The 24,269-nt window shown below is 40.4% G+C and overlaps 1 protein-coding gene across 3 annotated transcripts in view; it reads right to left on the reverse strand.

The window, feature by feature from the left end:
• Positions 1-10,712: 10,712 nt before the first annotated feature.
• The window catches only part of IAR1 (ZIP metal ion transporter family), a 316,822-nt gene continuing 303,265 nt past the window's right edge, over positions 10,713-24,269 (reverse strand). Inside the window, exons 9-11 of one of the 3 annotated variants that reach the window (XM_089459677.1) lie at positions 11,765-11,870; positions 11,593-11,637; positions 10,713-11,167 (exon numbers count right to left, since the gene is read on the reverse strand). In XM_089459677.1, coding sequence (XP_089315803.1) covers positions 11,115-11,167; positions 11,593-11,637; positions 11,765-11,870 — 204 coding nt within the window. In that variant the 3' untranslated portion in view covers positions 10,713-11,114. The remainder of the gene's footprint in view (positions 11,168-11,592; positions 11,638-11,764; positions 11,871-24,269) is intronic. The other 2 variants (XM_089459676.1, XM_089459678.1) reach the window with 2 other exon arrangements.

Here is a 24,269-nt window from a genome sequence, read left to right on the forward strand (position 1 = left end):
TCTAGACTGTTGTTATGGACTGATTTTTGTAGACCTTGATCCCTTTCTTTGATATCCTTCTTGAAGCTTGATCCTTGAATGTCTCTTTGTTGCCCTTCCTTTGACTTCAGCACATTAGCTCTAATACCATGTTGAAGAATCTAGGGCAATTAGAGTTAAAGAGATTCTTCTAGTCATGATAACTATTTGTGAGGTGTTTTTAACTTTTTCATCTTAGCACAACCTTCACTTGTTATTATTAGAGTGTGTCTTCTTAGTTCATCAAATAGCTACCAAATCAAAAGAGACAAGAACACAAGATATTGGCTTTCTGCAAGGGCCAAAACCTCTCACTCTTTGAGAGGAAAACCTGCACAAAATTCTTCTTATAGAGATTCCAATTAACGAATACCAAGACCATGACCCTTGACCTATTTAGCCACTCCAAGACCAAGACACCAATCCTCTTCTTTGTCACTGTTGAGATCATCATCATTGCTACAACACTGAGGCCATCTCTACTGCACCACCGAGATCTTGATTGCTATTACATCTTTGTTGCACCTTGCTACACTGAGATCATTGCTACATCGAGATCTTCATTAGAACACCATCGAGACCATGATTGCAACTATACTGGGATCATGACTGTGTCTAGAAGGCATGTCGAGACTGAATGATCATAGAGATCCTCTTCATCATAAATGCACTAAGACTGTGAGATGGTGATCACTAAGACTGTGACTGCATCTAATATATATGCCGAGACAATGAGTGTTACCGAGATCCTTCTTCTAACATGTATGTCGAGACTATGACTGTGTCTTTAGTATGTCGAGACCTTCATCATTAAGATTGCACTATGGATAGTGATCACCAAGACTGTACCAAGGTATCCGCATACTGCACCATAGACAGACTTCCAAAGTTTCATCATTGTGGCATCTGAGATTGTCTGCCCTCCTGTAATGCGGATTTCAGACCTGTACCCATCCGAAGAATTCAAAGAATCTGAGTTTTTGTGCCTCTGTTTTGCGCAGACCCTAGTTGGGTATATATAGTAGTTTGTCCTCCATATTTAGCCAACATGAACCAATGAAGAGATGTGTCATCTTATTTGAGCCGACATGACTACATTTTATTCATTTTGCCGGTCGACTTCTTCAAGAGGGTTGTTAAAAAAAATTATAGACTTGTATCCATTATACATAGGCTCAAGAAGAGCTTCTTCATACATGACATTGACTCTTTGAATTATTAATAAATCCTAAGGCTCTCAATGGGAGCCACTAAGAAATTAACTTCTTGCTCATGAAACCCATGCAACAAGGCATACAAAAATATTTTTATTTCTTTCATTTCATTGTTTACAAAGATCATATCATTATGAATACCGAAGCTAGTTACACTTTCTTCAGCACCATGAAGTGCCCCATTGATTCCTCTAATGATTTGTCGTATTAGAGGGCAAGGGGACACATTGGATCTTATGCAGGATTGTCCATGGGTATCCTTTTGGGGTTTGGTCTCCCTATATGGGGTCCAAGCCCTCCAGAGAGCCACATTGGCACTTGTAGGGTGAGGGTTGAGAGCCATGGGCCTCTACCATAACAGAGATTACTTCGTGTACCCCCAACACCATTCAGTCATTGCTCGTGTTCCACCATTTTGGATGAGGATGATACACTTGGACCACTATGCCCAGTCAGCTCCACACTCGTACCACACACTTGGCGGAGGTTCCAGGGTCCAAATGAGGATGTGTCTCACTGCACGAGACAAAGGGAGGGCTTATTTCATCATCCTAGCCCTTACAGATGGTTTACAAGCATTATCGATCCACTTGGAGACCCATGAGGATGTCTTAGTGCCCCCACACCCACTTGGGAGCACCACAGTGACTTGCTTGGAAAACAAGGGGCTAACCCCTTGTCCACTATGTTTGGAGTCCATTCCCTCACCATGGCATGATTTGGACTTCATTATGCCTTCTCAACAGGGCCAACGACTCATCATATTCATTATTTTTCCCTCTTGAGAGGCTATCCTTTGTAGTATTGAGTTAGCTTGGTGGGCTCGCCACCAAGTCATCCCATTATTGTGTATTATTTTATTATTTGGGACTAATTAGGCTAATTAGGAGAATCGAATCCCTTTTTGAGTTGTATAAATAGATGAGAGGTGATTCATTTCTCTCTTCACCACTTGGATCGGATTGGTATCTCTTAAGAGATTTTCGCACTTTTCGCTGGGTAAACATTTTGGAGCTTTCTTGATGTACTATGATTTTTGGATTTTCGCTATTGTCTTTGGAGCTTCTTTCGAATGTGAAGTTTATGAATGGATATACTCTCTCTCTCATGTAGGTCAGATTTTGATGTTATTCTTGTTATTTTATTGGTTTACTACATGTTATGGTTATCATTATTCTTGTACGGGTTAAAGTAAATGCAGAATCCTTCTAGGAACCTTGAATAAGTGATTTAATGCATGTGTTGTACTTGAAGAGAGTGGGTGAATGTTCCTAGAGGAACCTAATAGGTTTTAAGCCTCGAAACTTCATCTCTTTGGAAAATTTGAAGTATAAATCCCTATTCACCTAGTTGTTGCCCTTGGAGAGGTTTGCTAAGATCAATTAGGGCTCCTTAGATCATGAAAATTCTTGATCCATGTGTATCTTGACTCCATTAAGCCCATGCAATAAGGCATTGATCCTCACATCCCTTTGGTGATCAAACTTACCTCCCTTTTCCTCATTTTCCCAAATTCTAGCCTAACACTAGAGGGTCACATAGGGCGTCAAGCGAAATCTTTTATAGCCATCCAAAAACCTTGAAAATTGGTCCACAACTACGTTGGTGTCTTCTCAAGGGGTCCTCCAAATTTGAGCACAATCCGACAATGGAATCCCAATATATTGCAAGCCCTAGCTCAAGGATAATTTCTCTCCTTACGTTGATTTGGGCTAGTGTCCTCGTTTGGATCATTGCATTTCAATCTCAAAGAAAATTTGTCCTTTACCCTCTTCTCTTCCATAATTAGGTCAAGCCCCTCCTTGCTCGATCAACTCCATACCCTTGACCTAATTCTGGGTCCACTTAGTCCTTTGTGGTCACGCAACTTTATAACTCTATTTTCACAAAGATCACATAAAGACCAATTATCCACAAGGATTCTCCGGTCTAAGAATTATCTTGACAAAATATATTCCCAAAACCTAGCCTCGAGAATCCCTTTAGGCCTTCCTAGAGAGCCCGCCACCTTGCTTTCAAAGCAAGCAAGCTATTTAATTGAGCCTCTCGAGTGAATAGGCCTTGGGAATCACTTCTTATCATTTCATAGACTCAACCTTCCTTTTGATTCCTCCTATCTGGAGTCTCCTCCCATCGGTGAAAGTCTGTAAAGAGCAGGGAGCCTTAGTTGAGATGATAGTGGGCTATCGCTCCATTGTTGCCCTTGACCTATAGTAGTTTTTCTTTAGGATCTCCTCCTAGGACCCCTGCTAGTTTGAGCAGTAATAATTCCCATAAAGAGGTCAACTAGACTATGTTCTTTACTATGATACTCAACTTTTGGAATTGTTGAATGTGCTCTATAATTGGACTCTTTTGTCTAAGATTTACCAATTGACTAAAGAATGTATAGCTCTTAATAACCCCATAATGTGCTATCAATTATTCTCTTAAAAATGGACCAAGACATAACAGAATCATTTTTCCTTTCACAAAGCCATTGATAACATACATGTTGGTTTTGTTCTAAGAACATGGATGCAATATTTACCTTCCGTAAAGATGCCACTTAGTGTAGATCAAAGTACTGTTCCATCTAAAATATCCATGTCACAAGATCATTACCATCAAACTTCTTCATATCGATATTCAGAATGTAGTAGTTCCTTAGTGTTGACTTGAAGCCCTGATGATGTCGATCTTGGATTGAAAATTCATGATTGTGGTTCCATGATTCAATATTTGTGTTCTCCAATTGTGATAGCATACTCCCCATATGAGATTCATTCTCAACAACATGATTCTCGTTATGTTCATGGTTTCGTTGTATCTCCACATCCCTATTAGGGAGATCTTTTTATAGAATGTTTTGTAAGTCTTTTATTTCTTCTCTGATGTTTTTTTGTATTTCTTCCTTATTTTCACTCGTCTTCTTTTCTATTTCTCTTTTTTAGTTTTTCTTAAGACCCTGATAAATCCACATTTTTCATCATATTGCCATTTATTTCATTAACTTTCTTCTCTAACTGAGATAACCTAAATTCTAAGTCTTCAATTTTTCATGAGTCAAGGATAAGCCTTTAGTAGATTTAATTAGTGTAGTAGCTTTCTTTAGAGATATAATGACCACTAGTCGTATATGCAGCGGAAATATTTAAAATACTTCGTAGACAAAAACATCCATCGTAGGATAGTAATTGTAAATTGTATATTGTATAAAAGAATTGTTGTAGGATGATACAAATGAAAATGAGGGTCCTGTATATATAGCCAAGTAAGTACCCTTTCACAAACAGTTATGTCCTTTAAGGACATCCCTTTTCATTAATTGTTAACTAATTATTCATTAATCTTATTTGTTGTTTTTTACATTATTTGTGTTCATTTTTATATAAATTTAGTTCGTTACATTGCCTTCCCCTTCAAAAAGCTTTGTCTTCGACATTTACTGATGAAGGATCTGTTCTCTTCTGTTGATCGGAATATCTCCTTCTTTCTGAGCTTTCATCTTTGTAGATACAAGACGATATGATGTTCTGAGGGATAGACAGAATTGTCGTACTGAAAACGAATCAGACCATCCTAGATTAATCTACTGGGAATTCTTCTGATCCTTGGAGATGTGTGGTGAATATCTATCGTATGACTAAATTGAGCTCACTTCAATATTCTTTGGAACATAAGTTTCTTTATGTTCTGCGTGATATAGATTTGTAGATTGATTAAGGTGTCTACTCTTGTGATTCGGGCATAGATAAGGAATTTTTCTTGTTTGAACTTCCTTAAACGTTTTTACGGCAGTGTCCTGATCTCCTTCAGGCATTGTTGTTGTTGACTTGACTATTGAATCCTCATTTGGGGTGCCTGTTGTTTGAAATGCAACCTCTGAGTACGTCTTTACTGTAGGATTTGGATTTTCCTTAACTGTGAGATTAGTGGAATCGATGTTTGTTTCTTCAACTTGGACTGCTACATCTGGAGATTTTGATGCTTCCTTTATGACAAGTTCTTTGAACCTGTTCATCAATGATTTATTTTCATCCTTAAGTTTTCTAATCTGTTTGAAAAGATTTTGATTATGATTTTTGAGACGTAAGCCTTCTTCATTCTACGAGTTAACTTTATTTTGGTCTTCACGCTTCTCGTCTTTTAAACACTTGATTTGTTCTACTAATGTTTGGTTAAGGCTCTTTAAACATAAAATTTATTCTTCTTGTTCTAATAAACACTCCTTAAGTTCCTTCTTTGATGCTTTAGCTTTCTTAACTTATTCGAGTAGTTTTTCTTGGTGATCTTTGAGGCGCGAAATTTCTTTGTCTTTGCTGCAGATGACTTCGTCAAGCTCTTTTTGCTGCTTTGATATAGTTTTTTTGTTATCTTGAAACATCAAGTCTGAGATATCCTTAAGGTCTTCTAATGAAGATTTTATCGATTTTGATTTACTTGTTATGTCTCGAAACGTGACAATCTTCCCTTTATTGGGAAACGTCAAAACTTGTTTCTCCATGTTTAACATGAATGTACCCAAAATCTTAAACTAGGGTTGACCGAGTATGATGTCAATCTTTTTATCTGTCCTTACAACATGAAATTGAGATATGTACTCATAATGACCTATTGTCACTTGTAGATCACTAATTTTATACTCTTTTTGGTCAAAAACACTTTTCCTTACACCAATGCTTAGCTCTAGAATTAATAGTTGATTTGTCAAGTTGATATTGATATAATTTTTATCAGTGCTTGGGCTGATGGCGACCTTAACTTCTCTGCCTTGGATACTTCCTTTTAATGTAATTACTTCGTGATCTGTAACTGAAAGACCATTATAAAAAAACATTTCTTCTTTTGTTATTTTAGAATTGAGCTCCATCATTTTTTTTCAATTATTGATCCCATTTTGTTTTGTCGAGATGACTTAAGGTATTATGTAGTCGTTTTTTTTAATGGCCAAAGGCCTAACAGCAAGCTAGAGAAACTTCAAAACTGGTATCGAAACGCTAGAATTACGATGGCAACACAATTGACGACAGGCTGGTGGCCAAAGTTTGTATCAGACGAAACTCTGATACCAATGTAACAACCACTAGTCGTATACGCAATGGAAATATTTAAAATACTCTGTAGACAAAGACATCCATCGTAGGATAGTAATTGTAAATTGTATATTGTATAAAAGAATTGGTGTAGGATGATACAAATGAAAACGAGGTTCTTGTATGTATAGTTAGGTAAGTACCCTTTCACGAACAATTATGTCCTTTAAGGACATACCTTTCCATCAATTGCTAACTAATTAATCATTAATTTTATTTGTTGTTTTTTACATTATTTGTGTTTATTTTTATATAAATTTAGTTCTTTACAAGAGACATGTTGGAAATAATAATAATACTCCTCTTTATCACAACTTTTTAGTCACCAAAAAAATGGGGCCTTCTAATCAATAGTTAGGTCACCTGTAAGTTATGTACCTGAATGGATGGAGTTTTCCCTTGACATATCTTTGAGATTTGAGTCCTTCTGAATCTAAAATTTTGGTCTGTAATACTCTAATATGTCTTTTCTACAATTCCATAGGGAGGAATAGAATTTGATGTGCCACGTGAAAGTTACAGTAACTTTCCCAAACTTGTTGATTTTTGGCTTCTTCCCACGAGCAAAACTTGTATACCATGCCATGTGTCCAATTCTTCAAATATAATTCTAAAATTTGTACATGAGGTACTATGTATGTCTCCTAAAATTTCTAAATATTTCATAGTCTGAAAAGTCCCAGAAAAGAAGATATAGCAAAAATAGCAAGCTTACATATTTAAAATTTATTTCAAGATTGTCACACACCCTAACTTCCACAAGGTATAAATCTGAAAGTATAGCAAACCAGATTATGAAAATTAAACGAAATGATTTCTTCTTATTATGGTCTAGGTTTCACTGTCTAGAACCTCCCAAAAAAAGTTATTGCGAACCTATACTTCCTTAGCGCAGATGTCTAAAATTAAAGCGAACCAAGATCTAAAATTTGAACCAGATGTTCTCTGAGATTTTGCGTCAACGCGGTCCAAGTTTTACAGTATGAGATCTCAAAGAAAAAAGTTTTAGAAAAACATGCCAAATTGACTCTCAAGAGCATTCAAGAACCCTAAATTCCTTGGAGTAGATCTCTGAAAATACATTGAACCAAGATCTGAAATTTGAACCAGATCTTGATCCATGTGTATCTTGACTCCATTAAGCCCATGCAATAAGGCATTGATCCTCACATCCTTTTGGTGATCAAACTTACCTCCCTTTTCCTCATTTTCCCAAATTCTAGCCCTAACACTAGAGGGTCACATAGGGCGTCAAGCGAAATCTTTTATAGCCATCCAAAAACCTTGAAAATTGGTCCACAACTACGTTGGTGTCTTCTCAAGGGGTCCTCCAAATTTGAGCACAATCCGACAATGGAATCCCAATATATTGCAAGCCCTAGCTCAAGGATAATTTCTCTCCTTACATTGATTTGGGCTATAATTACAATCCTCTTTGAGGGAAAAACATCCTTTTACAATGAATACAATGTACAAGAAAATATTTGATGATTTTGGGACTAGGTCTCCTTAGCATATATAAAGGAGGCAAGGGGTACAATTATAATAAAATGGAACCATGAGGGGTTCTAGCCTACATAACAATGTAACAATAGAAATGTAATCACTCAATATTTAGGGCTTAATAAGTAGTTCTAGGATTAACATGGGCCTTATATAGGGCTTAACAAAATTTTGTAAATCCTAAGATCATGAATACTATTAAGTCTACTAAATTTTGAATGGGATTTAATATTCTACATTCTCCATGTGAAATCCAATGAGGTTGGAAGCACTCTCAACATCATCAAACAATTTAATGGTAATGTTTATTTTCCTTCATTTTCTCTATATCATTCATTTTCATCCTTTAAGAATTTAATATTACAATTAACCACTAGGGTATGAATCTCACAAGTTGAACCATGGGAAATGAAAACAATATATTTTACCCTATTTGCTTGATGGAAAATACTCACAATATCCTCAAATCTCAATCCCCTAACTCACTTTTAAAAAATGAGGGTTAAATGACCAAGAATCTAGTTATAAGGTGATAATCACAGAGACAGAATGACAAATTCCAAATTATCGTGATAATTTCAAAAAGGAAAAATATTGCAATATATATTTGTTGATATTATCGTCTAGTTTGGTTTTGGCAATATTATCATGATAATTCCGATAATATCATGATATGTGCTACATTGGTTTCATCAAAATAGGATGAAATTGAGTGGTGTCCCTAGAGGATTCATGTAGAGGCAAAGGATGATACTAATGATGAGGATCCCAAGATAAGCAATGGTGAAACATTGCTTGAAATTTATGTTTTCCATTTAAAGTTTCTTGCTGATTTATTCATAATGCTTTCTTCCAAAGTTTCAATATAATGTGCTATGTATAAAATAACACATTATAGTGAGTTCCCCATTCCCAAATTTTCCGTGGTTCACATTTCCAGCATGTTTCTACTTCAGAAACATGTACCTTTTTCTCCATTCCCCATATCATGCAACTTGGTAGAAATCTTTAGGTCTGGTAAATCCATTTCATTGCACCATGGTCCAATTGATTGTTTCAAATTTGCTGGCAACTGCAATTGAAATGTCCAGACTCCATACTTCACAGTTCAGCCACCTCTTTGCAAAGGGAATTCATACCAATTCCTGTTGGAATCGTAACTAGGTTTAGTCTTCGTTGTACTTTGTATTTAATGTAAAAACAAAAGTAGAAAAATTATTATTATTTTCTGGCACTTTCTTCATGCTTTGTTTTGGTCAAAAGAAAATGTAAAAGGGTGTGTTCTTCATGACCCTCCAATTTGCCAAGTTGGCCCTCCAGAACACAAGTCGGCCTGCTCAAAGGATGCGTCCCTTCACATGAACGAATAACTATATATTGGCATCTATACTCCATCACTTGGCAACAACTTCAGACTTCATCTGTGGAAGAGTAATTCAGTTATCTGTGGCACATTTCAGTGTGGTATACGAGCTCCTTAATTCAACTTCCTCTGGCACTTTCTTTGTGACAGTTTGGGCTCCCTGTGGCACTTTCTCTGTAACAGTTCGGGCTTCCTGTGGCACTCTCTGACAGTTCGGGGCTTCCTGTGAGCTACTTATGGCTATATGTCTCTGTATATTGTGAGCTATACTCCTGTGAACTGAAGCTGATTTGAGGACAGACAAATGACATCTCGTGAACAGTGTTGTGGAGAGTTGGAGGGCTGACTTGGCACTTGGAGTACTGGTTAGTTTGACTTGGATTTCTCTTGTTGACTAAGATTCTATAAGGAAAGGATTGATGGGTTTTCCCCTTGTGGCTTTTGCCTAGCCTCTGGCCTAATTTCTGGTGTCTCTTGTCTTTTTGTATTGTATAATTGCTTGATGACCTAATGAATGAAGTAAATACTAAATGGAAAACATATATAAATAGTCACAAGTTATTATCATGTTAAGAAATTCTATCTTGCATTAGAATTTCAACAATTCCAAGCAGGCGGACAGAAGGTTGATTCCAAGCAGATTGAATGAAAGTGGCTATTTGAAGTTTGAACTTTGAAGGTCGATCCCAATCCAACTATGATCGCCTTAGTGAAGGCAACTACAGCAATATAAATGAGTGAGGGCAGGCCAATTCCAAGCAAAGAGGGCAGCAGTGGCTACAGCAATGTCATTGCTAGTGAGTGAACACCGAATGGTCAGAGAGGGCAGGCAACTCCATGACAGGGAATGAAAGTGAGACTGAATCAGAGGAAACTTGCGAGGTTAGTTTAGGATATCCTTTATCCATCAGGACACATGATTGTCATTTATTTTCCTTTTCTTTCAATTTTTTAATCTCCAGGGATGCTACAACATGAGGGACAGCCCAGCATCCCCAAAAATTTCAAGGGACGTGGGGAATCACACCCTAAATGTACCAGAAGTCCTCCAGAATGGATCAGGTATGGCTCAACAGTCCCTGCATCCCTGATGGTCCTCATGAAAATCAGAACATTTCCAAGCAGCCCCCAGGTGTTTGAAACACGGGATTGGACAATATGGCGGCTTTTTAGTGAGGTATGTGTCCCCATGCAGCATAATAAAGTTATATAGTCATGATCAAAGGATCCCAAGTTTTGAGCAAGTAACAACATTTTCTATTTTCACACCCACAGCAACAAATTCCCAACAGTTAAAAAACTGAAGAAAGTTAATGAGTAAATTTGTGCGTATTTTGTTGAAACAGGTTCAACAAGATGAACGCTACTCAAGCCAAAGAAGTGCCAGGTAACTCAACTCCAATGAAAACATTGTTCAACGCCATTGGAATATGAGATATTATATAATCAATGTATAAATCTCATTACTAAGGTGTAAAGCAGGCAGTGATTATAAAAAAACTTAAATTTCAAAGAAAACTGGTGCTATACTAGCAAGCATCAAAAAATAAATAACTCTAAATTTGATACAAAACCAAAGTATAGAACTTGATGACTTTAAAATACCTGCCTAACGCTTTCAGCATTGCTGCAGGAAGTATTATTAACTCAAGCATATTTCAGGCTTAAATCTTGGTCTGAATGTGTGATCCAGTGTTCGTTGAAAATTACTTGCATGGAAGGAAAATCAATTAAAGGTGTAGAAGCTTTTGCAGAAAAGGCCAGGCATCTTTTATACCTTAATTTGGTTCCTCAGCAATTTACATACTATGTTATCTTTCAAAAGCATCCTGCTTTGCTGCTCACTCAATAAGTGATATCCACAGAGCCACACCCATTCCAGACATCAATGATATCAATTGAAGCAAGGTAATTTTAAATGATGTCCCTTTATGGTGCATTTCAGGAAGCACTCCAACCATTGCAATATAGATAAATCCACCAGCCGTGAATCCCTGGGCATTGGTCAAAAAAATGCATTTTTTATCTTAGTTTCCATACAATATGTGGCACACCTGACAGGTTGCAATTACTGCTTGCATATTCCGTTTCACAAGAACTTTCTAAAATCAGAATGTTGCACACTTCACATGCTCATATAATGCAACTGACATGTTACTACCAGTGATTTAGAACAAGGGAGACCCATTGCTTCTCTACTTAATCAAAAGAGAAAACTAATTGACATCAATTATTGCCATAAGGGTGAATAGCAGCTTTGAATTATTATCAAATCTGTTCAGAAAGCTGTAAAATGAAGTGCTAATTTTTTAAAAGAAAATATAGTTTAGTGATTTAACTAATCAAAGCTAACAAAATAACTGATTGGTCTAAAGAACATGCATAGGAAAGAAAATTAAGATGGTAAAGAATTCGTTACCTCTATCAATGATGAATGTCCTGTATCTTTTCCTATTAATAGTGCCTGCTCACAAAAAAGAGTCGAACATAACATTTAATGTGCTCATTAATTCCCACAATGTAAATGAAAACTTAAAAGCAACACATTTAAAATATCCAGATGAAATTGGCAGTAACATGAGTTCTTGTACCAACCAATGCAGTTCCTGCTAATGCGACCAATGCTGATAGGAAATTGAAGAAAAGTGCTTTGAAAACAGTGAAACCTGATCCCACCAGTATTCCAAAATCCCCAATCTGTCCAAATGTAGAGAGTATGAGAGACAAATTGATGTGAGGCACTGATTGGAACATTTCATAAAGAGGAGACGCTCTAAAATATCAAACAGGGACCAGAATTTCTTCACTTCTATATTAATTTCTTTCATGGTAGTATCCTGCAGATCTTGTCCTAATAAGCTGACTTATGTCAATAAGTTCCCCAACTACTACGTGATTTAATTATATGACATTGAATGACTAATTCACTACAGTAAGTTCACTAGACCTACTAAAATGGATACAGTCTATGCAGCAGTGTGTCTCCCACATACACAAATTATGTATAAAATCAGTAACTAGCTAAGTCACCTGACACGGGGATTCGGGACACGTAGGATTCGGGATTCGTGGTGTCGGATTCGGGACACGCTGACCCCCGGAACAGGACACGTTAGGACACGTTATATATTATTTTATTAAAAAAAAATATATATATATATATAATATTTAAAAATATATATATATATATATATTAAAAATTAGATATTATCATATTTCTTACACAAATTTTAATTTAGTAGACATATATATACATATATTTATATCAAATATAAATATATTATATGTTATATTTATATGATATAAAATATATAACATAAATCGACAATAAATTAAAAATGTGTAGTCCTCACTCTCAAATTTACCATATATATTGGACATTAACATATATTGAGCATATATATAATTAACCCAACGGTCCCCACACACCCATGTCAACGCTCATCCATGTCCCTACCTATCCACATCAATACATCCACGATGATCCCACTCCTCAGTGGTCACCATGTCATTTGTGGTCCCAAATACCCACACGATCATTCGTCCATCAGACGTGCAACAACGAGTGCGGGTTTCACAAAAACGTCGAACATCTTGATCACGTTCAAGTGCTCACTGATCATGATTTGTTTGCAAGTCTGCCCTCAAGTCGGTTTTATCTAACTCGATGTGTCCCTTCATATTCAATCAAAATGACTATAAATATAAGCTCCGGATGATTCATTCCTCATCGAATTTTAACACAAAAGATACATATGGTTCACAACTCGTGAACTGAGGAAATAAGATCAAATGGTTTCATAAGTTGATGGCAATTAAGACTTCTGGAAGTAACAGTAACACGCCCCTTTTAAGTTTTAACTTTTAACCTAGCAACAGATCCGAAAACGAATCCGCAAACCAGGACTCGACAGGAAAATCGTGACACGCTTTCGAATTTAGAACACGCCCCTGGACACGACGTGCCACAAGAGGACACGACGAGTCCTGCCATCATGACACGTGTCAGGACAGAATCGTGTCCGATTCGTCCGATTCGCGATTCGTCCAGGGTTTTGGACAAATCCGGTTTCATAGGTAACTAGTTAAAAGATGGAATAATAACAGAAAGGAAGTAATGGTGCATATCCCAATAGCAAGTTGTACACCCGACATAAAAAGAGAATGGAATATAACTCCTGCATCTATTATGATTCATATCATGCAATATTTATGATCTAGAATTTGTGTAATTCTGTGCTCATTAAACACTGCTTTGATTTAGCTCTGTAGGTCCTGTTTCTGACCAGCCTGTGGGTAGCTCCAAAGGGATTTTGCTCATTTTGATTCAGCCTGCTAGCCAGCAGCCCCACTTTGATCCACAGATAACCACTCTCAGTTGCCTCTCAGCCACTCTCTGGTTAGTGTTTCTTTCATCTAGCCAGTTCACCCAATGAAGGTGGGTCTTCAACTATTAGGTACACTAATGCTTTTTCGTATCAATTGCTTTCATTTAATGTTTTAAAGCATTATAGTATGGATCATGAGCTAAAATGGATAATTGCCCGCTTTTGGCTGTATCCTTCTTCCCCTGCTCCACCCTGGCTGTTATCTCCCACCTCTAGTCTAGTGTGGTCATCCTTGAGGTCTTTTCTTTCCACTATCTAGAAGGGGCATGAATAGGAGGCACTGATTGATGATGCATGTCCATGGTAATCCATGTTTTCCTTTCTTCCCTTTCCTTTGTCCATGTCCCTTCTTCTGGTTGATTGTTTTTTGCTCACACTTATTGGTTCCTTGTGTACCTTGTCCTTCAATACGGACCTTAAAACTTGGACCTAAGAGGTTCATAAAGCAGCAAGAATGATAAAAACCTATGTAGCCACACCAGAAAGAAAATGTTAGAAGGAAAAATATGGTTGTGGCAAAGTGTACGTGTGTGGAAAAAAGCCTAGCCTGAGCTCTACCTCCCTCAGCCCTCACCCAATTCCTGGTTTGTCGTGATCTATCTAAATATAAGGAGCTTTGAACGTCTCAACCCTGATGAGCAATGAACCACTACATCTTAAAGGGGTAATTAATTCATTTAATGAATATCCTTGAATCCTACCAAGTCTGTGTTTGGAGTAACTGAAGGGAAGTTGCTTGGTCACATCATTTCTAAAGATAGGATCAAGATAGACCCTGAAAGATTTGAGGCCATTCAGAAGATTTCTTTGCCTCATAATGTTAAATCCCTTCAGTCCTTCTTTGGAAAGATTAACTTTCTGAGGAGATTTATTCCAAACTATGTGGAGATTGTTAAGCCTATTCAAAGTCTATTGAAGAAGGATGTGAAATTCATGTAGAAAGATGATAGAAAGAAGGCCTTCCAAGAAATCAAGGGCGTTATCATAATGGCTCTTGTTTTAGTTAGCCCAGATTATTTGACGGAATTTTTGATCTTTTCTTTCGTTTCATAGGACACTATTGCGGGTGTTTTGTTTCAAAAGAATAAGGAAGGTCATGAGCAGCCGGTCACTTTTATGAGTAGGTCACTTCAGAATTCCAAATTGAATTATAGTACTATGGAAAAGCAAGCATCTGCCTTAGTCAAATCTCTTAAGCATTTTAGGACATATGTGGGATATTCTAAAGTTGTCACTTTTGTCCCACACTCTGCAGATAAAGACATCTTAACTGAAACTGATTGCTTAGGAACTCGTGCTAGGTGGGTCACAAAAATTCAAGAATATATCTTGGAGATTAGACCCACTAAGCTTGTTAAGGGCCAAGGTTTGGCTGAGATTTTGACTGAAGGTAATGAGAAGGCATTGGGTTTAATTTGTCAAGATGATTCTACTAAAGTTTCAACTTCACCTGAGCTTCAAAAGTTAGGAGAACTTGAGTGGTATAAGGACATTATTTATTATTTGCTAAACCTCAATGTCCCAACCATTTGGTTGCTCATAAAAGAAGAGCTCTAAGGTTGAAAGCAACTAAGTATTGCATCTTGAAAGATGGTCTTGGATGGAGAAATCCTCAAGGGATAATAGTTAGGTGCATTGATGAAGTTGAAGTGAGGAAGCTTATTTCAGAGTTTCATGTAGGATTTTGTGGTGCTCATTTTGCTACAAAGACTACTCACACAAAATCTTGCGATTTGGGTATTATTGGCCCTCGATTTTTTCGAATGTTCACAAGTATGTTAGACATTGCCAAGCTTGTCAACTGTTCACTAGGAACCAGAAGTTAGTCGCCCTGCCCTTACAACCTGTCGTTGTTGAAGCTCATGTTCAACATTGGGGTTTGGATTTCATTGGAAAATTCAATGAAAATTCTAGTAATGGCCACTGATGGATCTTAATTGTTGTTGATTACTTTACTAAATGTGTTGATGCCATTCCTATGAAGAATGCTACTAAAGAGTTTGTCATGGACTTTATTGAAAATCAAATTATTACTTGATTTGGTGTCCCAACTAAAATTATTGTTGATAATGCCAAAGCTTTTAGTTCTTCAGAGTTTTCCCCTTTTTGTTTCAAATATGGCATTATTTTGTCTGACTCATCAAACTATTAGCTTCAAGGTAATGGTCTTGCAGAATTTAGTAATAAGAATCTTATAACCATTATTAAGAAGATAGTAGGAGACAATAAGCGGTCCTGGGATAGCAAGATCAAGTATGCATTATGGCTAGATAGGATTACAAAGAAGAAAGCTACCCAAAAAAGTCCCTTTGAATTTTTTTATCGCTTGGATGTAACTTTACCTGTGCACCTTGTTACCACTAAAACTAGCAGGGATCCTAGGAGGGGAAACTATAGAGCACTACTAGGTCAAGGGGCAACAATGGAATGATAGCCCACTGTCACCTCAGCTAAGGTTCCCTGCTCTTTACAGACTTTCACCAACAGGAGGAGACCTAGTAGAAGAGGAATCACAATGATGAGTAGATCGATGATTGGATAAGGAGTGATTCTTAAAGCCTATTCACAAGAGAGACTCGATTAAATAGCTTACTTGCTTGAGAAGCAAAGTGATAGGCTCTCTAGGAAGGGCTAAGAGGACACTTGAGCCTAGGTTTAGAGGATATGCCTTGACAAAAGGCTTCCTAGACTTAAGGATCCTTATGGAGAAATGGATTCTATGTAATCCTTGTGGAATTTGAGTTATAAAGTTGTGGGACCACAAAGAACCCAAGTGGACCCAAACTAGGTCAAGGGTATGGAGTTGATCGACCAAAAAGGGGCTTGACCTAATTAGGAAAGAGAAAAGGATCAAAGGACTAATTTTCTTTTGAGATTTGAATGCAATGATCTAGATGAGAACACTAACCCAAATCAGCCTAGGGAGAGAAATGATCCTCGAGGTAGGGCTTGTGATATCTTGGGATTCCACCGTCGGAATTGCTTGAAATTTGGCGAACCCCTTGAGAAGATCCCAGCGCAGTTGTGGACCAATTGTTAAGGTGCTTAGATGGCTACAAAAGATTTCGCTTCATGCCCTAGGTGACCTTCTATGGTTAGGCCTAGAAATTGGAAAATTGAGGAAAAGAGAGGTAAATTTGACCACCAAAGGAATAGGAGGATCAATGCCTTATTGCTTGGGCTTAATGGAGTCAAAATACACATAGATCATGGAATTTCGTAAGCTAAGGAGCCCTAACTAACCTTTACTAGCCTCTCCAAGGGAATCAACTAGATCAATATAGATTTATAGTTCAAATTTCCGAAGGAGACAAAGTTTCGAGATCTTTAACCTAAGAGGTGCCTCTAGGAACATTTGCCCAATCCCCCAAAGGACAATGCATACATTTAATTACTTATTCAAGGTCCAAAAGAATTTTGCATTTCACTTAACCAGTAAGATAACAAGAATAGAATCCAAATTTCAACTTACATGAGAGAGAGAGAGAGAGAGTATATCCATTTATCAACTTCGCATTAGAGAAGCTTCAAAGACAATAACGAAATCCAAACATCATAGTGCATCAAGAAAATCTCCAAAAATTCATCCCAGAAAAATATGCGAAAATCTCAAAAGAGATACTAATCCAATCCAAGTGATGATGATGAAAATGAATCACCTCACTCGTATTTATACAATCACTAATGAGAGTGATTTGCCTAATTTCGCCTAATTGAACCCCAAAAAATAAAATAATGTGCAATAATAACATCCCTTTGTTACAAACCCACCAAGATAGCACAATAACATAAGAATAAGCCTTTCAAAAGGGTAGAATGATCAATAAAGTGAGTCGTCGGGCCTTTGAGGGGGCCTAATGAAGTCCAAAGTGTGCCATGATGTGAGAACAGACCTCAAACATAGTGGACAAGGGGTTGGCCCCTTGTTATCCAAGCAAATCGCTGTGGTGCCCCCAAGTGGGTGTGGAGGGCACAAGGACATCCTCATGGGTCTCCAAGTGGATCGAAAATGGCAGTAAACCATTTGTAAGGGCTTGGATAATGGCATAAGCCCTCATCTGAACCCTGGATCATCTGCCAAGTGCATGGTTCATGTGTGGAGCCGGTTGGGCATGGTGAACCAAGTGCACCATCCTCATCGAAAAGGTGGAACACGAGCAATCAATGAGTGGTATTGCAAATCCATGAAGTACTCTTTCTTATGGTGGAGGCCCATGACTTTCAACGCTCACCCTACAGGTGCCAATGTGATCCTCTAGAGGGCTAAGACACTGTATAGGGAGACCAAGCCCCAAATGGAGACCCACCTGCAATCCTGCATAAGATTCAATGCGTCCCCTTTCCCTCCAATACAACAAATCATTAGAATAATCGAGTAAAAGAGCTTACAAATCATGGAATCTATAATATTCCTAATTAGCCATGGCTAATTGGAATATTCGATTTTGCCCAATTTTTGCCTTCTATAGTTATTTATAAATAAAAAGGTGAGGACGGGGGACATAACTCACTTTAAGAATAAAAAGTCACTTCCTATTAGCACAACGTTGTGACTTAAGGAGGAGCCAAGGGGGCCAAAGGGCGACGTAGAAATGGGGCCCACGCAGACACATGGAGGGACTACGCATGAGGGAAGAACACATGGCAAGAGGGGAATCACGCAAGAGGAGGTGAGCCTAGGGATTGTGAGAGGCAGAGACTATAAAATAGAGAGGAGCCCCCTCATTTTGCATCATTCAGTTATGTGCATTTTGAGCTAGTCGTTTTGACTTCTAAGCACGTTGGTTGTTTAGCTGGTCTGCAGCACTGTTTAGTGCATTGAGTGTCTCTGTTCGGAGATCTCACCCTTAGCCCCGGGGGACTTTGAGTGCCTGCTCGGGCAAGGTATTTCCATCGATATTTCAGCAGTAGTTTTATCAGCATTTCAGCAGCAGTTTTATCAGCATTTTGAAGGACTGCGCAGCACTTGGAGAGGGACGCAGTGCTTTTTGGTTGTAGTGCTGGATTGGGGTTTTGTAGGTGGAGTTATGCTGGGAGATTGAGCAGGGATCCAGCTCTTGTCTCATTGGAGGATTTTTGGAAGGGTTTCAGCCAGTGTTTCAGGCAGAGTTTAGAGGGGTTTTCTTTAGTGGCAGCGTAGGGCATTGAGGAACTACATAGAACCCCAAGAGGGTATTTTTCAAGGGTCGGCCATTCCAGGAAAGCTTTTTGGGTTTTTCTAGGTTGCTTGAGTAGAGCCTGAATCCAGAGTTTCAACTTTTTCCGAGGAGGGGAGCAGCCCCAAATCATCATTTGTTTTCTAGCAGCAACAACAGCATCCACGCAGAGAGGCCATTCTTGTCATTCTGAGAGTATTTCTTCACTTGCCTTGTGCAAGTCGAGGTGCCTCTTGTACTCATTTTATTTCTCATTATAATAAAATGGCTTAGCATTTCTCGCTGCATTTCTTGTGTATCTGCTTATATTTCCGGTTTACATTATTATATGTTGTTCCACTGTTATTTTATCACTTCTGGGTTATTATATCATTTGCACATATTTGGTTGGAGCTTTTGCTGGGGTTTGAGGAATATTCTGGGTTAGGAATATTACAGCGGTATTAGAGCATAGATCTGGCTCAGCCTGTGGAGCTAGCAATCTATGACACCAGGGGAAAATCCCTACATTTGTTACAGAGGTAGGAGGTACAGAGACACTGGACGTAGGTTGGAGAATACCTACAGGGAGGGAGACTATGTTCCTGTGGTGGACGCAGAACAAGTGGAGCTTGTGGTAGACGCAGAACAGAGAGAGCCAATAGTGGACGCAGAACAGATGGCCAACTAGGACAGGAAGAGATTTACGGATATGCTCCTCAAATCAGTGCAGGATTTGTCGAGGCAAATTGAGGTGATGGGGCAGAGATTCACGGCAGTAGAGGCCAGACAACGTGAGAGCCCACGAGTTTTTCAGATTGGTGAGGGATCAGGTGCATCCCATCACTTGCCAGAGCAGCGTGATACTGCGCAACAAGTGGCCTCACATGCCCCTACACGCTCTACCATGCCCACTTTCTTAGGAACAGACACGGGGGCCGTTGCCCAGCAAGAGGTAGAGCCCGAACATATGGGCGATTATTTTGCAGAGTACCAAGCCTATGGGCAGGAGTTCAGGGAAGCCCTCTCATTCAGAGATTTTGTTTAGCTCCAGCGGGATAGCAGACCCCGCGACCATCACAGAGGGTACCAGCATTACCATGATGGCAACACCCACCGTGCAGTGAGTAGATTCCACTTGCCTATGTTTGATGGCTCATCAAACAGTTCGGCAAAGTCTTGGGTGGAGAAGTTGGACATTTATTTCCAACTTAACCAGATGTCGGAGGCAGAGGCCATCAAGGTGGCAACATTGCATTTGGATGGCGAGGCCCAGGATTGGTGGTTTCATGGGATGGTTACACTGGGGCACTCCACAGTGACGACATATGTCGATTTTATCAGGAGACTGATGGAGCGATTTGATCGAAGGGATCCAGAGCAACATTTCGTTGAGCTGACAAGGCTCAAACAAACAGGGAGCCCAGAGACCTACATTACAGATTTCTTGAGGGTCTCCGTGATGGTGCCAGACCTATCCACGACACGGAGGGTCTATATGTATGTTGAGGGGTTAGCAGAGCCACTTCGGGGTTTAGTTCGATCCACTAAACCAGCCACACTCCAGGACGCTATCAGCAGGACCCGGGACTTACAGGATGTCTTACCCAGGACCCGGACACCTTACCCCCAGAGACAGACTTTTCAGTCTAAGGGGAAGGATGTGAGGATTCCTCCTCCAAAGGGGAATCCAGGACGAGTACAACTTGACGACGATGCCAGGAGGGAGCTGAAGAAGAAGCGGTTGTGCTTCACCTGTCAGGAGCCATGGGCACCAGGACATAGATGTGCTGCTGGCAAAGCACATTTTATTGAGGTCTTCTCCGAGAGCAGTGGAGAAGAGGATGACAAGGAGGATGTGGAGGCAGGAGATAGCCATGCCATACAGGGACCTTTGCCACCTCCACCACCAGCAGCAGGTGGTGCATCTTTTGCACCCACCGGAGGGGCCCTTGCAGCGTTGTGAGGAGTTTCTAAGTATTTGATGCTATGCTTACGAGGGACAGTATGTGGCCAGCGCGTATCAGTGTTGGTTGACAGTGGGGCAACCCACAACTTCATCGATGCACAGATGGTTGAGTGGAGAGGTATTCAAACAGAGAGCTTCGATGGGTTTTCAGTGTTGGTCCCAGGAGATCAGACCATGACGTGTGCTCGTTATGTCCCAGAGCTTTCAGTGACGATGGGCACCTACACATTGACCAACCACTTTTTCGTGGTCGATATTCCGGACACCAACATGATACTTGGTGTTCAGTAGCTTATTACTCTAGGGAAGGTCACGACGGATTGGAAGACCCTAGAGATGGAGTGGGATGATGAGAAGATAGGGAGGCATGAGAAGATACGGGGACAGCACACATATCTGCCTCAGATTGTGTCGGCTAATCGGATGGAGGCAGTCTTGTGGAAGGGAGACATAGAGTGGGCAGTGGAGCTGCATGCATCAGAAGTAGGGACTACAGGGCAGACGGTACATCCAGAGATCCAGTCCATCCTTTATCGGTATGCCATAGTGTTTGGAGAGATTCCACCAGGACAGCCACCGGATCGAGGGTTTGAGCACACTATTGAGCTTGAGCAAGGCATATAGGCCGTGATCACCACCCCCTATAGGCACCCCAAGGCCTATCAGGATGAGACTGAGCGGGCTATCTAGGAGTTGCTAGCTCTTGGGCATATCCGACCGAGCACGAGTCCTTTTGCTTCTTCTGTGGTGTTGGTGAAGAAGAAGGACAGTACATTGAGGATGTGCATTGACTACAGGGCCCTGAACAAGAAGACCCTGAAGAACAGGTACCCCATACCTAGGATCGATGAGTTGATGGACGAGTTGAGAGGGGCACGTTTCTTCTCAAAGATTGATTTGAGGTCTGGGTACCATCAGATTCGCGTGAGGGAGCAGGACATTCCCAAGACCGCCTTTAGGTGTCACTATGGGCACTTTGAGTTCTTGGTGATGCCTTTTGGGCTAACCAATGCCCCAGCTACATTTCAGTCCTGTATGAATCACATCTTCCGTAGTCACTTGAGGAAGTTTGTGTTGGTATTCTTCGATGACATTCTCATTTACAGCAGGACTTGGGAGGAGCATCTCCAACACATTGAGACAGTATTGCGTATCTTACAGGAGCAGCAGTTCTATGCCAAACTCTCCAAGTGTGAGTTTGGGTTGACGGAGATGTTGTATCTGGGACACATCATAGGGGTGGACGGAGTGAGGGTCCACGAGGAGAAGATCAGGGCCATCAGAGAATGGCTGAAGCCAAGAAATGTGACGGAACTTCGAGGATTCATTGGCATTTGTACTTACTACTGGAAGTTCGTCAAAGGTTTCTCGTAGCTTGCTGCACCCCTGACAGATTTGACGAGGAAGGGGGCATTCAGTTGGTCAGATACAGCGCAGCGAGCCTTTGACAGGCTCAAGGAGGTTATGAGCAGCTGCCCAGTGCTTACGTTGCCAAATTTTACGCAGCCTTTTGTTTTGGAGTGTGATGCGTCGGGAGAGGGGATTGGCGCAGTATTGATGCAGGGAGGTCACCCTATAGCCTTCGAGAGCCGGAAACTCCTTCCGCACGAGAGGTTGTATTCTATATACGGCAAGGAGATGTTGGCCATCATGCATGCATTGGTTAAGTACCGACAGTGTCTGGTGGGTAACAGGTTCAGGGTGAGGATTGATCACAATAGCCTCAAGTTCTTTTTGGATCAGAAGCAGCTACAGGAGAGGCACCAGAAGTGGATCAGCAAGATCCAAGCATATGACTTTGACATTGAGTATATCAAGCGTAAGAACAATGTGGTAGCAGATGCCCTTTCACGTAGACTAGCCACGTTGTCTCTTATGAGCTTGGATGCACACTGGAGGGCTCGACTCTTAATAGAGTACTCCAAGGACAGGTTTGCATGTGAGGTTCTGGATGGGCAGGTGGCAGATGACAGGTACAGGGTGGTCGATGAGATCATCCATTACAAGGACCGGATCTTCTTGACTGAGGGGTCTCAGCTCAAGAAGAAGATACTCCAGGCATCACATGATTCATCGTTGGCAGGACGTCAGGGGTTTACCAAAACCTACAGGGCCATTAGGGAGAGGTTCTCATGGAAGGGCCTCAAGGAGGACGTACTCCATCACATCCAGGAGTGCGATGTTTGCCAGAGGAACAAGGGAGAGATGAGCCATCCCGTGGGATTATTGCAGCCTCTTCCCATTCCGGAGGGGAAATAGGAGAGTATTTTGATGGACTTCATCACAGGGTTGCCCATGGTATAGGGCAAGGATTGCATCTTTGTCGTCGTTGACCGACTGACAAAGTACGCACACTTGTTTGCCATATCCGCACACTATATAGCAGCACAGATGGCCGAGCTATTTTTTAGAGAGATCTTCAGGCTACATGGTCTTCCTAAGACCATCGTTAGTGATAGGGACAGCCGTTTCATGGGCGGGTTTTGGCAGGAGCTTTTCCGGTTGGTGGGGACGGAGTTGACACCGAATACCAGTTACCACCCACAGATGGATGGGCAGACAGAGATAGTTAACAAGTGGCTAGAGGGCTACTTGCGTAACTATGTCAGTGGGTAGCAGCGAGCATGGTTAAGGTGGCTGCATCTAGGGGAGTACTGCTACAATACTTCACATCACATGTCCATTGGTATGTCACCATTCTATGCTTTATATGGGTATCACCCTTTATCTTTTGCTGACGTGATGTTTGGTGATAGCGAGGCTCTCAGAGCCAAGATATGGATCCAAGAGAGTCAGGATATTCTCCGAGCTCTCAAGGATAACATGGCTACAGCACAGAACCAGCAGAAGCTATATGCCGACAAGGGTCGGGTGGAGAGACAGTTCGAGGTAAGGGACATGATCTACCTACGGTTACAGCCATACCGACAGTCGTCACTAAAACAGAAGGGGGCTAAGAAGCCTAAGCCCCGCTTTTATGGGTCGTACAGGGTGATACGCAGGGTTGGACAGGTTGCATACGAGTTGGAGCTACCCCAAGGCAGCAAGATTCATAAGATTTTCCATGTATCATGCCTGAAAAAGGCATTGGGGCAGCAGGTGACAGTGATAGATGAGCTACCACCCATGGATGACGAGGGGCATTTGGTATTGCAGCTAGAGACTATCATTGATACCAGGGAGAGGTAGCTGTGGAGCAGGACAGTCCGGGAATTCTTGGTGAGATGGAAGAATTTGCCGGATGAGGATGCCACTTGGGAGGGTGAGAAGATTTTGCAGCATCCATCACTTCAATTGCTTGAGGACAAGCAACATTTTGCCGGGGGAGACTGTAATATTCCTAATTAACCATGGCTAATTGGAATATTCGATTTTGCCCAATTTTTGCCTTCTATAGTTATTTATAAATAAAAAAGTGAGGACGGGGGACATAACTCACTTTAAGAATAAAAAGTCACTTCCTAGTAGCACAACATTGTGACTTAAGGAGGAGCCAAGGGGGCCAAAGGGGGTCGCAGAAATGGGGCCCACGCAGACACATGGAGGGACTGCGCATGAGGTAAGAACACATGGCAAGAGGGGAATCACGCAGGAGGAGGTGAGC

The sequence above is a fragment of the Pinus tabuliformis genome, chromosome 7 (assembly GCF_031772625.1).
Source record: "Pinus tabuliformis cultivar Carrire ecotype Pingquan chromosome 7, CPIR1, whole genome shotgun sequence".
NCBI lineage: Eukaryota > Viridiplantae > Streptophyta > Pinopsida > Pinales > Pinaceae > Pinus > Pinus tabuliformis.